This window comes from Triturus cristatus, chromosome 1_2 (assembly GCF_964204655.1).
Source record: "Triturus cristatus chromosome 1_2, aTriCri1.1, whole genome shotgun sequence".
Classification (NCBI taxonomy): Eukaryota; Metazoa; Chordata; class Amphibia; order Caudata; family Salamandridae; genus Triturus; species Triturus cristatus.
In genome coordinates, this window is record NC_140580.1 from 379,818,217 (window position 1) to 379,835,185 (window position 16,969).

At 44.0% G+C, this 16,969-nt stretch overlaps 1 protein-coding gene across 2 annotated transcripts in view; it reads left to right on the forward strand.

Moving 5' to 3' along the window:
- LOC146867392 (uncharacterized) overlaps window positions 1-16,969 on the forward strand; it is a 171,780-nt gene that overhangs the window by 87,526 nt on the left and 67,285 nt on the right. For both annotated transcript variants that reach the window (XM_085605077.1, XM_085605083.1), the window contains exon 8: window positions 11,869-11,944. In XM_085605077.1, the coding sequence (XP_085461203.1) occupies window positions 11,869-11,944 (76 nt within the window). The remainder of the gene's footprint in view (window positions 1-11,868; window positions 11,945-16,969) is intronic.

The following is a 16,969-nucleotide window of genomic DNA, read 5'->3' on the forward strand; positions in this document are numbered from 1 at the left end:
CCCACATGCCTCGAACTGAATATGCTACTTACCAGTATGCATCTGTTCTTGGCATGTAGGGCTGCTGACATTCATATCGCCCACCCTCCTCCCCGGCGCCTGTAGCAGCTGCAGCTCTCAGAATTACTGTATAGCATGGTCATCACTTTCTATATCTACTCCATCACTGCCACAATGGCGAAAAACAATCTGAGGATGGAGAGGATGCCCATGCGCACTGTGGTCCAGGGGAGGAGTCACCTATCTCAGGATACTTCGAAGACTCTTCCAGGACAACAACGTGCAAACATCCGGACCCAACACTAGGCGGCGATCTATGCACAGATATGAATGTCAGCAGCCCTACATGCCAAGAACAGATGCATACTGGTAAGTAGCATATTCATTTAAAGCCCTGTAAAGTACTCGGGTGCGGCTGCAATAAGACGGTCGCCAGACCAGCCAGCCCACAGCAGCTCAAGACCTGTCTGTGTGTGTGTGTGTGTGAGTGTGTCCGGGAAGCTGGCTCAGCCCAGGCTGACACACACGACGGGGGGTGGGTGCTTGGCTGAACCCCTTTGAGCCAAATGGGTGTTGCGCGCCTGCAATCGACAGTAGGGGGACACGGCCCAGGAGTAAAATGGTGCTTGGATTTAAGGAAGTAGAGATCGCTTTTCCAAAACCTTCAAACTGATGGAAGACATTTCAGAGAAATGATGATGGATTCGAGTCTGCCTTGCAGATGTTCTCATTTGCCGAAGCTCATTGTGCAGGGATAGATCGGTTGCCAGTCGTGAGGATGTGTTATTTTGCGGTTAAGGGTTTCAGAAGGATAGCTACAGACTGACCATCTCTGCATTTGCTGTGATTGAATTTGTAAAGCGCTGTGCGGTGATGTTTTCATTTCCTATATTTGGTTGGGTAAATGTACACGCTGTGAAATTGATATCTGCACTTTACAGTTCTACGGGTAGGAGGGGTTCCTGCAGCCTATGAGCTGTAAGACAATCTCCTCAGTTACAACAGATGGATGTGTTATGGTTACACACACTGTGGGCTGGAAAGCAATGTTTATAGTTATGAAAGCCAGTAATTGGAGCTAAAATTTATATTATTTCTATGGTAAAGGGGTATTTTACTTGGAAGAGTGAAGATGTGCAAACTCATGGAACTGCAATTAAGTGCACTAATGATGTATAGGGAATCAAAGCTGTGTCACGTGGTGTAGATCGAAGTGTACAGTGAATCGGATGCATATGTTCCATTATTATAATTAGAACGAAAATGTTTCACATAACATTTGGAGTTAAATGTTTGGCTGGGCTTTTCTGCAACATACCTTTTCTTTGACAAATAACTTTGAGCTTAGACTTTTAATTTGATGAAAGTTTGGTCTAACACGTTCTAATATTCTTTGGCTATAGGTAAAGAATTTAGTGATGGCGATTACTTGGAATTGTTTGCAAGTTGCAATTAGAAAATCGCAATTCCTAATCTACAAAAATATACAAGTTGCAAATAGAGATTCCTAATGCAGTCACAATAGAGCTACCTCATTAATATTAATGAGGTAGGTTGGAATTTGCAACCCATTAGGATTTGCAGCCATCATAGCGGCAGTGGCCTGCTGGGGTCAGCATACCACCATGTCTGGGATTGCTTTTTAATAAAGCAAACTTGCGTGGGTGTCTTTTTGTAAAACCTTTTTTTGGATGAATGAATTCTGTGTTTCTAGTGTATGTATTCAGTTATGTTTTGTATCAATTACCTGTGTCTGACCCTTTGGCATCACACAACCTATTATAACCTTTGCTTGTATTGAATACTTGTGTCTGACCCTTTGGCAGCACGCCAACCATTGAATTATTTAATAAAGTATTTTGGAAAGTCAGTCAAGGACCATCTCTCCATAATATATTGTACCCAGGTCCTGTGACGCCCATTGGGTTACCCCATTACTTCATAATAGGCCTGCAAATGCCCGCAATATGCTTTTTTAGGCCTTGCAAGCATGCCCCAACCTCTCTCTGCCCATATTTGCCATTGGCTCGTGTCATTGTCCGTCCTAAATGCTGGCTTCTGATTCGTAAATAGGCTTGTTACTCCCTCCTAAGTACCGCCTCCTCTTCATTTGTCACCTCCCATGGCGACTGGCCCTTTTACTTTTAGTATTTAAGCACAATTTTCTTTATCCAGTTTCTCTTACTGCAGGCACGACGTGCTTTGTTGCCCTCTTTAAAACCCCGCCCTCCCTCCCATTATCGGTGCCTTCTTTACCCCCCGTTGTCCGTGCCTTCTTACCCCCCTCCCATTATCGTGCCTTCTTTAACACCCGCCGCCCTCCCTCCCATTGTCCGTGCCTTCTTCCCCCCCACCCACCCTCCCTCCCTCCTGTTGTCCGTGAGGCCTATCATTTGTAATGCAATAGATCTCGCATTTCTGCGAGTTTGAGCTATTGGCATTGTAAATGACAATGCCTTTTATTTATGTTTTGGTTTTTAAAACCTGAATAAAACCTATTGTCATTTACAATGCCAATAGCTTAAACTTGTGTAAATGCGAGACCTATTGCATTGCAAATGCATGTTTATATTTGCATTCAGTGAGAGGCTCCATCAGCAGGTGCAGAAGAGATTCAGCACCTTTTATCCTCTCAATCACAAGGAGTGGCTTCAGAGGCAGATTTCTTACTGCAAATGAGTAGAAGGGGAGGCGGAGCTGTTATCCCTACATTTGACATATAATCCTGTCCGATGTCTAGGCCTTGCAGACCGTGCTGGGATTCCAGATGGAGTTCTCCAGAACACCCAGTAAACCTGCAAGACTAGTTCTGAACTTTTTTCAATTGTTAGGCAGCTGAAAAAGCCAAAAGAAAAGGGTGCATTTATGTTTATGGAAATCCACCCATGTAATATGTACAACAAGGGGTTTCTTGTTTCGAAGACGGGCCTGCGACCTGTGTTCAGTTTTGCCTCGCTTGTCTATAGGCATTTTAGTATGGAGGGATTCACTCCGCAGAGATTTACTCCATGGAAGTGACTGGATGGCGTGGATACACCTCAAGTACGCCTACCTAGTGTTGCCTAGTTTCCCAAACACACAAATGTTATCCTTTCCGACTTTTGTCTCTTTCCTGTATTGCTCATTGTGACCAAATATCTTGGTTATTTCAGATCATGATAGATTCTAATATTATTGTGCTGTCACTGTCTCTAGTGCAGTGTTTTTTGCTTCATCATGACTCTATGAAATCTGACGCTAATGCTCCTTGTGCCCTGTCTCAGCACTGCCCCTCTCTAAAGCTGTGCATATCATGTTTAATATATATCTCTGCACAAGATCACTACCTTGCTACTAAAGGGTTTTACGTATTCATTGAGTAATGAGCCCCGAAAGTTATTTCTGCCTATCCTGGTCGCAGAAAAGGCAACCAGAGTCCTTGGTTTTATTTTAGTGCTTCTAGAATGTAGACAATGGGTAATTCATCGGCCCTTTTGCATTGATAAATACTTAGGGGCTCATTTAAAGTACAGCAAAAATCAGGAGCCCTCGAACTCTGAATGTTAACCATAACCAATGCTTCGGATGATTTGCAAACCAGTGTGCAAAATCCCTCATTGCCTGGAATGAGGTGGCCCAGTCAGGAAGCCCAGGTCAGTTTAATTGATGCTTTTTAAAGTTCAATATCCTCTCTCTATCCACAAGGTGACTGTAATTTTGGGAGAAGGGCACTCAGCAACGAGGAACTGGAAGATGTCAAGTCTACTGGAGCAAATCACAACGTTCAGGGAAATCCATCATCTGTGCACGCCCACCATCCACGCAGAAAGAAGAACCCATCCATCCATGCATCCATCCATCCATCTATCCATCCATCCATCCATTCATCCATATATCCATCCATCCTTCCTTCCTTCCTGGGGGATTGGATGGACCAGTAGCCAGGTCATTTCTAGTGGTAGTTGTAAAAAGGCCTGTATCCCTGAACTAGAATTCTGCTACCATCGTCAGCAGTAACCATGCACCGCCGTATGAGAAGGCAGTAGCCACACTAACTGAGGGTAGAGATGCACTTCGGACGTACCTTCTGTTGTTGAAAAATAGTTTGGTAAACGAGGGAGCGGTCTTCAGTGGCCTTGCAGATTGTTGATCCATCTGTAAAACATTGGGTAGAGCGACCAGGGCAGGTGGAACAGCTTTATAAATCCATGCAGGGGAAGATCGCCCTGTGTCTTTACGTTCTTTTATCACAGTCATTAAACATGAGGCGAGCAATCTTTAATCAATTCAAACCACGTTGAGTGATTAAACTTACATTAATAATTACTCCATTTCCTAGTATGCTAGCTTCTTGCAAGTTTTTCTCACTACCTTCTGTTATGTTATATGTATTTATATGGAGCACATTCTGCCATTGGTAATACCTCGCAGATCCAAGCAGCTTTAGTAATGTTTTCGTCTTGGTCTCAGGGAATTCCATTGCATACTTGAGTCTTGCATTTTTTCTTAATTGTGGAATGCAATAAGCAGTGTAAGGAAATTAGATTATTTTCATTTTCTGATTAATTAGATGTGTTATATGTTTATTGGATATGGCTGAAGGTTTACCCAAGATTGATAATCTGGATTGCAAATTGCCCAGTGGGATCGCACGTGTGAATTAACTGGACGTATCGGATGGTGCTGTTGGTTTCTGATATCCATCTGGTGGCGTATCCGCATGGCGTTGGGTGTGTTATCAGTTCTGCTTCGATGATCTTTGCTATAAGATGGTGAGCGTTGATGACATTGTTGAATGCCGTTATGGGAATGTTGGTATCCACCTTAGTGGTATAGCCATACAATGCTGGATGCATCTAAGATGTTCCGTGTTATTAGCCATAAGTACAGTCTGGAACGCGTTCACGCCCATCTGCCTGGCATGTGCAGTGTTGTCTGCAAGGAGTTCCGTGTAATGTGTTCCAGCTTTTCTTTGGTCATCAGCTTCGATCATTTTGGCTACTGGCATCACCAGCCACAATGACCCCTTCTTCTGACCTTTGGCCCAGCCTTGGTGCCTTTAGCAACAGTGTGATGGGTCGAAGGACAGATGCTGCATGAACACAAACTATCCAAATCCTTACCCAAAAGGTCTCTTAAAGTAGATGTTTTAATCCGTTCTGTTTATGACGTCACATTCGCAACGTGAACGAGATTAAGAAATGACAGGTGAGATTTGTAAACTACACACACACTTCTCCCTAAATCGTTACAATGTGGTCCACTGCGGCCGCGAGACCAGCAGGGTCGCGTGGCTGAGCAAACGCAATCCGATTCGGAGGTCTGTCACTTGCCTCGATTTCTGTGCCCACCAACCACCAAACCCACGAGTTTTCTCTGCAGAGAGCCGGACGCGTTCGGGAGGTTTACATTCCACCAGACCGGGAGGGGGAGAGCACGAGCGGCTGTTCTTAGTGGAGCATGAAACGGGTCAACCCAGGGTCAGCGGGAGTTGGCTTTGCTAAATGCATGACTGAATTCCTTGGGCTTTAAAGCTTTCCGGCTCAGTTCCTCAGAATGTATTTAAAAACAGGGTAACAGAGGGAGATTCTCCACAGAGCGCGCGGCGCCCACACACCGTCACAGCAGCAAATGGCGGTGATTGTCGGAATCATTTGATAGTCTCCTCTTTCTTCACTTTTGTACGGGCTTCTGAGATCCATAATGGCAACACTAATATTAATTATTAAACTGAATTAACGAATGTCCTTGAACCACCCACCCCTGAGGAAGCGGATAGTGGTAGCTCCCCAGCTTTCCATTATCTCTAATTGTCACTGTATCACTCCTAGGTTGTTGAGACCTCACCCTCATTCTGTGGCTGCTTGTTGGTGAATGCAGCACCCTTTCTTTTCTTGATTGGTCCAGACATCCATCAGTCTTTGGTTGTCCCCACCTGAGCCTGAAACTGGGCGAGATGCTCCAAGTTGGCTTTTGTTCATGATTACAAACATTCAACACTAACAAAAGAAAAGGGATGAGGAGCAGATAAAGAACAAGCATTTGCAATGCAATAGGTCTCGCATTTTTTTAGAGTTAGAGTTATTGGCGTTGTAATGGAAATGTATTTTACTTATGTGAGAGCAAGTGCGAAAATGATAGAAAGGGAGAGCGAGTTGCTACATAGAGATAGTTAGAGTTATCTGCGTATACAAGTGTGAGGTAGAGTGAAGAGAGAGAGAAAGAGAATGAGATAGAGATTGAAAAGAGAGTTAGAGAAAGGTAGAGTTACATGCTGGAGGCCGGGGATACTTGTAAAAAGCATAGTCAGGGTGAAGCTGCTCCCAAAGCTACTGATATATATTTTGGTGTCACGTTGTGTTGTCATACTTTATATATTTATTATTGCAATGCAAAAACAATCTATGGACGCATCATGGTGGTCCATGTAGGTTATGTATTTGTTGTTCAGGTTTAGAAGACTCATGTAGGCTTCATGTTATTAAATGCGTTAATGCACTTAACTTTCACAGATCAGTAAGCATAATGGTGTTGCTCATTAAAAATTCTGACGGGGACCAGGTATTGCTTGGATATGCAGGTTCCCAAGTCCATTTGAGTTGCTGCGGTATATGTGTGCGTCCCTGCGGCATCAGACTTTTGTGATGTGGATATAAGAGCGGCAGAAACAGCGGGACAATGTAAGAGGCGCGGGGGTCAAAGAGGACAGATGGATGTAAAAGGGACAGACCAGCAAAAATAAGTGGCGGCCCAGTGTGATGACGTATGCACGTGTATGCCTTGCCTTTTTTTTTTTATTATTTACGATTTCAAGATGTCGAATGTCACCTTTAGCAGTCAATTTATTTTTGAAAAAGACAGGTAATTTCTGATGTATATGTTTCCCTCGTCTTCATTTTGCTTGCAACAAAGTGTCACCCATAATCGCTGAATGCCACTCAGAATTAAAGTGAAGTTATGAAAATGTCATACACAAGCAATATGAAACCTTGGCATCTATGCGTCTCCGCTGATGCGGTCTGAAGGTGGTGGGGGGGGGGCTGTTGCAGCCTCTCTGCTGATGCTGTCTAAAGGCGGGGTGGGGGGCAGAACACAGCTGGGCTGCGAGGCCTCTCTGCTGATGCTGTCCGAAGGTGGTGGTTGAGGGGGCAGAAGAGGGCTGTGCTGCGTGGCCTCTCTGCTGATACTGTCCGAAGGCAGCATGGGAGGGGGGCAGGGGGAAGCAGAAGGCTGAGCTACAGAGTCCTCTCAGCCGATGCCATCTGGGAGGGGGAGGCTGACTCGGGACTGTTGTGGCCTTTCTGCTCACGCTGTTCAAGGGGAGGTTGGAAACACAGCGGGCTGTGTGACAGGCGAAAGTGAAAGACGAGTGCTTTCAGGCTGCCAAATGGTGCGCGCGCCCGGCACACATGCACAGTAGTTGGCGGCCTGAAAGCACTCGTTTGCACTTCCAAAAGTGCTTACTATAAGTCTCGCCAGAACAGCGCTAAAGCGCTGTCTCAGGCGAGACCTAAAAAAATGAAAGCAGGTCCTGTGCCAATGCTCCTAAGTAGTGAATGAAAACACAAGGAGGCAACAGTTCCTAAAGGAGAGGGAAGGATTCTCAACAGTCTAATTATGATTGTGAGAGAAAAGGTTTTTGTCTCCAAAAGGTAATCGAGTGTGCATAGAATGGGAGTATGCCTCCTTATAATTATGTCTTTTATGGGCTATTTCTGCTGCATGATTAACTCTGTAACCCCAGCTCGCTCCGCCGGCATCCCCTCAGTCTTACTCTCTGTCTACCCTGCCGTTTTGCCTCCCCTGTTCTTCTTATTTTATCCCCCGCCACACCACCTTGAAATTATTGGGATGACTTCTCGTTTTCCTTTTCTTACCTTTCCGTTTGGGCGAAGTACTTCCTTTATGGGTCCAGAACCTGGCACCTTTCCTTTTCTGCCCTCACCTGGCTTTAACACACTTCTTGCTTTAGCTGCCTGTCAGTCTCTGATTTTCTTGTGACTGTCAGTAGTATTGTATCTTCATCCATATACTGTATTGAATCCAGCATCCTCTGGTGGTTTTCTGTTTTCCCCTTGTCTCCCTTAGGTTCAGCTTTTTTAGAACTTGGACAAGACGGTTCTTGGACGCAGTAACGTCCCTCCAACCTTAGACTCTTGCTGACTTGGCAGTATAGGGCTTTCCCTGACTTCCAGTTCTTCTCTTATTATTCCCATTTTTGTATACCCCGTCCTGAAGAAGCGCATAAGGATCCATTAGGGACCGTTAATAAGCACGAAACATGTCGACCATTTATGACCCCTAACACTTGATCCTCCCCTTTCACGGTTTGTGAGCAGGTTGGATAAACATCTATCCCTCCCCTCTTATTAATTTAACAGAGAGTCTCCAAACCCATTTTTTAATTTGCCTCAAGGACCCTTTATTAAATATTTTGTCAGGGTACCGCAAGGTAATTTTATCATCACTCACTCACTTCACCTTGTCCCACACACCCACATGCACAAATACGGCACCTCCTTGAAAAGAACTCCGACAAAGAGCCCTTCTGTAGGACCCGTGAGGGACTGCAGCGCCACCCCCACGAGGAGCACCACCCTATGATGATGCTTTACACTCGTTTGAGTGTGTGAGGGCACATAATTATAAGGAGGCATACTCCCATTCTATGCACACTCGATTACCTTTTGCAGACAAAAACCTTTTCTCTCACAATCATAATTAGACTGTTGAGAACCCTTCCCCCCCCTTTAGGAACTGTTGCCTCCTTGTGTTTTCATGATTACATACAAACAATGACTGAAGGATCCAACTTTCATTAAAGGGTATTTATGCTGGACCATTCGAAGTATACAATAATGGAGAACCAAAATCCCAGTGAAAAACACATTATGGCACAGGGAAAGACAAATTATGCAGCATATTATGTGATAATAAGCAAATTATGCAACACATTCAGTGGCATGTTGGTTAGCTATTTTTGAACTGTACCACTGATATAAATGTGATTCCTGTGATATAAAACTACATAGGCTTCTAAAGCAAGAAATCTGTGCATGATCAGCAGATGCTATTAACAATGTTATTCACTATAGCCTTAGAGCCCGCGCGCCATAGCGGGCTCTATGGGCCACAAGGGAGCAGGTCTTAATGGCCATTAGAGCCCACTACGGAGAGCTCTAATGCTATTAAAACATTCCGCCCCTAGAGGAAAGAATGTACTAATTTGTAAGACAAAGGCCTCATGGAGCCCAAGGGGGTTGGAAATCACTTCGCGCTATGTGAGGCCTTTGTGCAAAGCAACAGCTGTGAAACAAACATTGGAATGTTGATGCCGTGGGCTTCTACCGGCCATTAGAAGCCCGGAGCCCTCCATTATCTTCAATGGAGCACTCAACATTCCAGTGTTCTAATAGCAATTAATAACTTTGTCTTGCATGAACGCACAGGAAGAGCACTTTATTTATATACAACCTTGTACTTGGCAGAAAACAAGCTTACATCTGTACACCTCCTGTAATAAAAAGGTCTGCTTCATCATTCTGTGCATCCAACTACCATTTTCGGTTTCTGGTTTACCCTCTGCTCACACCATGGGCCCTCAGGAGGTAGATTCTTGCCTTTAAGAAACACACCTGCAAAGTACGCCAGAGAGTATTTCATATTTAGTATGTGCATGTCTCACTAGCAGGAATGTTAGCGTTCCAGAAAGGGACCCTTAAAAGAGATGCAGTTTGTCTGTGATTCTTCTGATATTTGAGTACCTTGTTGAAACAAAATCGGTGCTTTTAGAACAGAGCCTGTGTTAGGAACATACAATTATATGAATAGTGAAACAAACAGAGCATTACAAAAATGAACCAGTCTTTCCAACTTCTACTTACATTTTAGCATTGAAGGCTCTTCAGTCCTCTTCAGATGAAGGCCTGCCACATAGTCCATCAAATGCCTATATTGACACAATCTGGACAAAATGGCCGCCTATTTACAGCCTGATTAAAGCGACCAGCAGTTGAAGATAACTGCTTAACTTTCGCAAAGTGTCTGGCTTGAATTATCAACTGTGTACAGCAATTCTAATATTAGCTCCAATCTGTTTGAGTTTGAAGCACGTGTTTGTGTTAAAATCTGGGATTTATGCAGCAGGTGGTGGATTATATATGGTCAATATATCGAAATCCTGCAAACAGGGAAGTCACATAATTACGTTTTACCATTGGTCCTGATGATATGTTATGCTGTTGTCACTTGTAAAACATACAGTCTTATTATTCTGACCTTACAGAACTTAGGTCCTTGGGATATGGTGGTGTTTTTTTTTTTTTAAAACACAGACCCACATATTTTCCTGTGGTGGTATCTACTGTGTGAGTATTGTGTGTTTTGAATAACAAAAAAGATTGCTGAGGTGAATCAAAGCAACATGGCACCTCTGCCTTGAATGCAATGGCCACACCTGAGGGTTCTCCGAAGACACTGAGGGACATATTAACAAGGGCATTGCGCCACCAAAGCGTCACATTTTGCCACGCTTCTGTGGCGCTCTGCCCTGTTCCATATTTACAAGGCAGCGCAAAGCCACTTTAACATCGCCTTGAAAATATGGTCCTTCTTTATGCAGTTTTCTGCGACAATGGGGCATGCAGTGTGTGTTGCTGTGGGAGTTCCCACGCAACACCCATTGGTTTGAGACACTGCTCCATATTTACAAGTATTTGTATATCTGAAGCAGCGCCCAAAACGTGCACCTCCCCAGGGGAGGAGTAGGAGTGGCACAACGAGGAGAAATACTTTTATTTCTCCTCATTTTTTGCTCTTTCTATGTGTGCTACATTCTGCAGCACACATAGAACGAGCAAAACGCCATTGATGATTGTTTTCGTTCAGGAAGGTGTCCCTTCCTGCACAACAATTATCCCTGCAACACAGGCACCCTTGCACCATGGTGCACGGGTGCTTGCGCTGGCACTAGGCTGCTTTTTTTGTGCCGGAGCAGGGGTGAGTAGAGGAATGTGCAATATTGTTGTAAATACGACACACTCCTGCACTTAGAAAATAATACAGCTCGGCATGGCAAAATTGCTTGTGGCACCGCGCTGCGCCATTTTCTCGTTAATATGCCCCTGAAATCCCGCTAGGTAGGCTGGGATCACAAAATCGGGTGGAGATGCTCCGCCAAAGGAACTCAAGTCATCGCTTCTGCTGACATGGTAGGATGCCCACCAATGACTTTAATGGTCTCCCAGACCTTAATTAAGATCCCATTGACCCTAACAGTGAAGTGTCTAAATTAGGCGAAACCCTCCTTTATCCATCTTAAGTAAATGACATGTGAAAGGTGTGGCGTAGCGGCCAGGGCGTCTGACTCCGGAACCCGGGGGCTCATGGTTCGATCGCCGGCGGCAGATCAGCCCGGGCCCATGTGACTCTGGGTAATAGTTTGCTTAATCTTCCTGACGGCCCCCAGCGCCTTGACGCCTTCAGGTAATTGTTTGCTCTTCACAAATAATAATATGTCCTGGACATGATCATGGTATGGATTCCATAGTGAACCCTTTTCATGGTTGTAACAGTGCATGCATGCCAGCCACCTTCTCAGAACTGTGGCCATGTAATGCAGGTTGCCACCATGTCAATGTTCTGTTACGCGTGAACTAATTGTGGGTTTGTTTAGTTTACACGTATGGAGGCGAGAGGCCCAGCACTTCTGCAGATCTAGACTAGGAGGAAGAGGATGGGCCCTCCAGAAGCTGGATTTAGAAATAATTGTGAATGCATTTTTAGAAGGACTTGGATGTTTAAGCATCTACTCGTGCTTCAGTATTAAAAATAAAAACTTTTTTTTCAGAAGGTCACACTCTTTCTAAATTCTGCCATGTTTTCTTGCAGATCTGTGTGAAACTCCCTTTGGCACCAATTCTCTGCAGTTGTCCAAGAAGCATGTGGACAAGATCATCACAGTGCGGTAGGTCATTTGCATACGTTGCGAAGGTCGTTATTTGGCCATGCTGAGCTACATGGTGTTCAGGCCATTTGCATGAGTAGTGCATCCTGAAACACGATTACTATCCCCCCCCCCCCCCCGCCCATCCTCCCATCAGTAGTCATATACAACGAACATCGTGAGCATAGGCAGGGATAAGTCAAGGAGGGCTAACTACGGAAAGTGGGGACACATGCGCAGCTGAGATATGAACGACCGCGTTGTGATTCCGCATGCCATTACTCCGCAAGTCGTTGTTACGGGGGGGGTGGGGCGCGCTGGATGTTGGAATAGTATAATTTACTATTCCCTAACCCCCGGCAAGTTGTTGTTCCGACTTGCGGAGTAATGGTATGCGGAGTCACAACGCGGTCGTTGTAACAACCGCGTTGTGATTCCCTGCGGACAAAAAGAGTGCAGGATAACAACACACATTCATTTTGTACACATCTAGATGTTTTCCTTTCTCCATTGAACTTACATTTTGAAACCTGTACCACTTTAGCAGCCCACCACTGGACACGCGTGAATCTTCATATCTCAGCTGCGCGGTCGTTGTGATTTCCTACGGGCAAAAAGTTTTGTGGTAAACGTTGTTTACTGTACAAAATGGAGGGTAGAACAGACGGCAGGAATGCCCTACTGATATGGTGAAGCGCTCATTGGATTATATATGTGTCATTCATGCTTTTACTCCGCTAAAAGCCTAATTGTGTCCAGCAAAAAGAAAATTAGATCATATCCAGAAACGTGAGTGTGCTGTAAGTGAGCTAGTTCTATCGCCATCTGACGTTTGATGACCTTTTCTCTTGCCCATTTCAGGGACTCTTCCATTCCTTTCACTTTTTTCTGGTGTGGAAGTCCCATGCTTCACCCTACCAGGTCATTTCACCTGCCCCAGGGCAAATTAGACAATAGCATGTCAGAGCAGGAACTCTCAGTTAACAAACGGACTAAAAATACTACAGTGAGAGGGCTTTGGGTGTGTACAGTGTGTTTTATTTGCAGTTTTATACAGCACAGACTGTATTGGATTGCTTTACATGAGAACCAGTTACATTACACAACGACACACTCATTTTGGTAGGCGCAGGGAGTGATTTGCCCAGAAACATAGGATGTTGAGGTGATGTTGAAACTCGAACCTGGTTCTCCAGCGACAAAGTGGGCATCTCTGGCTGTTACGCTACATCCTCTCTCGTGTAATCTCTGTCAGTTTGCTGCAGTTTTTCTGCCTATATAAATGGATATTCTTCTGTGGCAGTGTCCTTGCATTTCTGTGAACAGCAACCAACACCTTCTAGTCCCTCAGCAGTATCAAACAGCAACATCTGCTTTCCCCTAAAAGGCACTGTGTAAATCCTCTGCAGATTTGGCAGTCTCCAGTATGCAGAACATAACTGAAGGGACATCATTTTTTTTATAGAATCCAGCTGATAACTGAATTAAGGGGGGTCACAGAATACCAAGGTTGCCTAGTTTTCATTTCACACCATTCTTGTTTTCTTCCACCACCATACAATTCCTATTTCTTTATCTCACTCTTGCATTTTCTTCATCAATCCTGTGTTCTCCCTTTTGTAGGTGTTTTCTTATTTTTCTCTTGCTCCTCTTTTATCCCCTTTCTGGAAATAAATATGAGTTTTGTCAATGAAACCTCTGACCACCAGTAGAGTGAGGCTCCAATGCTTCTGCACCATTCATTTGTCTACTGGTCAGGAGTTCCTATTCACTTGAGGGGGCACTGATACTCAACAGAGGGAACTCTTACACAAGCGAGACAGGGGGAGATTCAGCATGTGAACAGTACAGCCGACTAATCCAACCCATGTGAGCATGTAAACATTGGAAGTGCTGGGATTACTTTGTAAGTCTTTGCATCAGAGAAGGCTGATTATAGATCCATTCAGGTAGTTCATCCAATCACACCACTGCTTCTTGCTTCAGAAGGAGTAAATCACTCTGTGCTGGCAGTTATGGTATCTGGTCAATCATTGATCAATGGTTGTGTGGCAAGTCTTTTCTTTAGGCCTGTGCGGAGTTCGTGGAGTGACAAAAAAACTCTGCTGTGCTACGCAGAGTTCCACAAGCGGCGGAGTGCGTTACATTGCACCGTTCATGCTGATTTTTAGCCCTGGGTGTTTGCCCTGCGCTGTAAAATCAGTGCGAACGGAACAACTCGCTGCACAAAAGGGTCACTGCTTCTTTATGACGCTCGAGTAGAAATCCTACTCAAGCGGCAGCTTCCTCAATGTGAACGGAAGGTTTATCAACATAAGTGATTGAGCCCATCAGCGACCGCCGGCATTGAGAAATCTCGCTGGAAGTTGGTCTAGTGTTGGATTTTCCTCACTTGCACTCGCCAACTTAACGTTGGCGAGTGAGAAAAAAACTCTGCTCCGCGGATTTGTGTGCTCTGTGGAATGCGGAAAACTTCGCAAACTCTGCAAACGGAGTGGAGTTCACCGCCCAGGCCTACTTTTTAATGTTTTTGTTTTTGCTTTAATTTAGTACCAGGTGCCTGTTTACCATGGCATCCCAATTATGGTTTCTATCCATCTGTTTTACCCTCCTTTTCCCTTTACATGTACTTCAGTTAATGTACATTGTTTAGCCCTAAAAATAAAAGTCTAGGGGGCATATGTATCAAACGATTTTTTAATCGCAAACGCTGCGATTCGCAAAATAACAGCGTTTGCGATTAAAAAATCGGTAATCGGGATGTATGAGGCAAATTCCATCGCAAAATTAAGGAATTGCTAATTTAGCGATTTCTTAATTTTGCGTAAGCATTTAAGAAATCGCAAATTGCGATTTCTTAAATGATATGTAAAAAGCACCCAAGTTGTGCGAATTATCCTTAAGAAATCGCAAATTACCACCAACTTCCAGTTGGTGGTAATTTGCGATTTCCTTTCAAAAAGCACTTATTTGAATTTTACAAAGTGCCAGTGGCGCTCATACATGCCCTTAGGGCATGTATGTGCGCCATATGCACACACATGCTAATTTCAGGGGTGCATCAGGGTGTCATCATGACACCCTTGCACCTTTGAAATTATTCTCAAATTGCGATTAGCAAATTGCGATTCGCTATTTGAGAATTACTTCCCATTCATTCCTATGGGTCTCCTGGCCCATAGAAATGAATGGGCAGGTATTCCTTAATTGCGATTTCACAATTTGCTAATCGCAATTAAGGAATTTTAAGAAATCGCAAAAAGTTTGCAATTTTTTAAATACATCCCGTTTTGCAATTCTCAAATAGCGATTCTTTAAAAATCGCTATTTGAGAATCGCAAATGGTGATGTTGATACATATGCCCCTAGGCTTCTTACTTAAACATAGCCTAGCAAAAAAAGCCTTAAAATAAATCGGGTCAGGGCCATTTGGTTGGCCTTTGATCATTTAGACCTTTGTATACAGAAAGCATAAAAAACGTATTACGCGGTGGAAGCGAAAGACTGTGTGAGAAGAAGCAAGTTGTGCTGTTGGAGTGAACTATGTGCCCTGATACCCTGGATGTGGTGAAAATGAGAGTGGATAGAAGGACATTGCACCTGAAAATGCAGGTGTTTTCATATAGTTGAGATCTTTCTGTTCATAGCCTGGAAGTATACAAGTCTTTTCTTAATATGGTAGTTTATTTATCATTTCAATGTGTTTCAGAGATTGGTGGCTTTGGTCCCATTTCCAATGCAATGATAAGTGCCCAATATGAGAGAGCAGGGGGAAGATAGGTAGGGACGGTGGTCGCTACGCTGCTAGCAAGTGTTTAACCAAGATAGAGTGTTTACCTACGGGTGTGTGAAATGCGCATAATTTGTTTTTGCATAATTGTGTGAAATTTCTGGAAAATTATGAGACCTTACACTTAACTATAGAAAATGCAAATACATTTTATATGCTATATTTTCATGTGAAATACATATTTGTGTCAATTTTCGAAGTGAGGATGCGCTTCTCAGTGAAAAATAGCACGAAATGCACAAGTGGTGTGCACAACAGTCATTTGCACTCGGGCTGTTCATGTTATTCCCGTGTGCTTATGGTAAAATGTTAAATTATGCAGCAGGACGTTATGATGTAATTACGGGAATTTGACATAACAAGTGTAATGTGAAACTTCCAAAATTACACAAATTACGCTGGCATAATTTGAATTTTGCCCATGCTCAGAGAGCTTTTGTGAAGGGCTACTCTGTGTCTGCAGGGGGTGCCTTTTACCCTCCTGATGACTCCTGTGAGGTTGCAGCCATTGCAGTTTTGGTGCTTTTAATTTTCTGAACTTCCTTGAGGAAGCCCTCAATTTTCTGAGTATCTTCTGGGAAGGGGCTTCCAGTGCTTAATTTGAGTCAGTGGTTGCAGGTGGGGGCCAACAGCACTTATTTTTCCTTATCAGATTCTGAACCAGAGCAGGAGAGAGAGATAAACACAGAGGAAAACACACAAGGGGGAAAGAAGGTGGAAGAGAGAGAGACAAAAAAAAACAGTGACAGAGGGAGTAAGCATGGGTGAAAATGAACCTGAAGGAGTGAGGTAAAGAGGCAGGGAGGGGAGTGCCTGGTGGAGGATTAAAGAGGCTTGAGGTGGATTATGCAGCCTTGGTATTCGGCACCCTCGGTGTTTGTAGCGCTGGTTGTCGACATCTTGCGCACCTGCACGTATTCTTTAACAAATTAATCAATGGGTCTTCCACAAGGGAAGATTGGGGATAGTAGGGGGTCTTCAGATTAAAATAATCTCTCAGTTTACTCCAGAAGGGATGCTCTTCTCTTAGAATACCTTTTGCAATCTAGGAGAATATGTGTACAATGTTTTCGATTGGTGTCTTTTTGCTACGGCATTCTGGTAAGAGGTCTTGTTTCATCTTTGGCTTCATTCATGAGGGACAACAGGTTAAATCTTCCCAAAGGGAAGTTTGTGTGATCATCACTGAGTTTCAGAATGATGCAATATGGCTGCTGTTGTGGATGTAGATCTATGGGATGCTTTTAACGTGATCC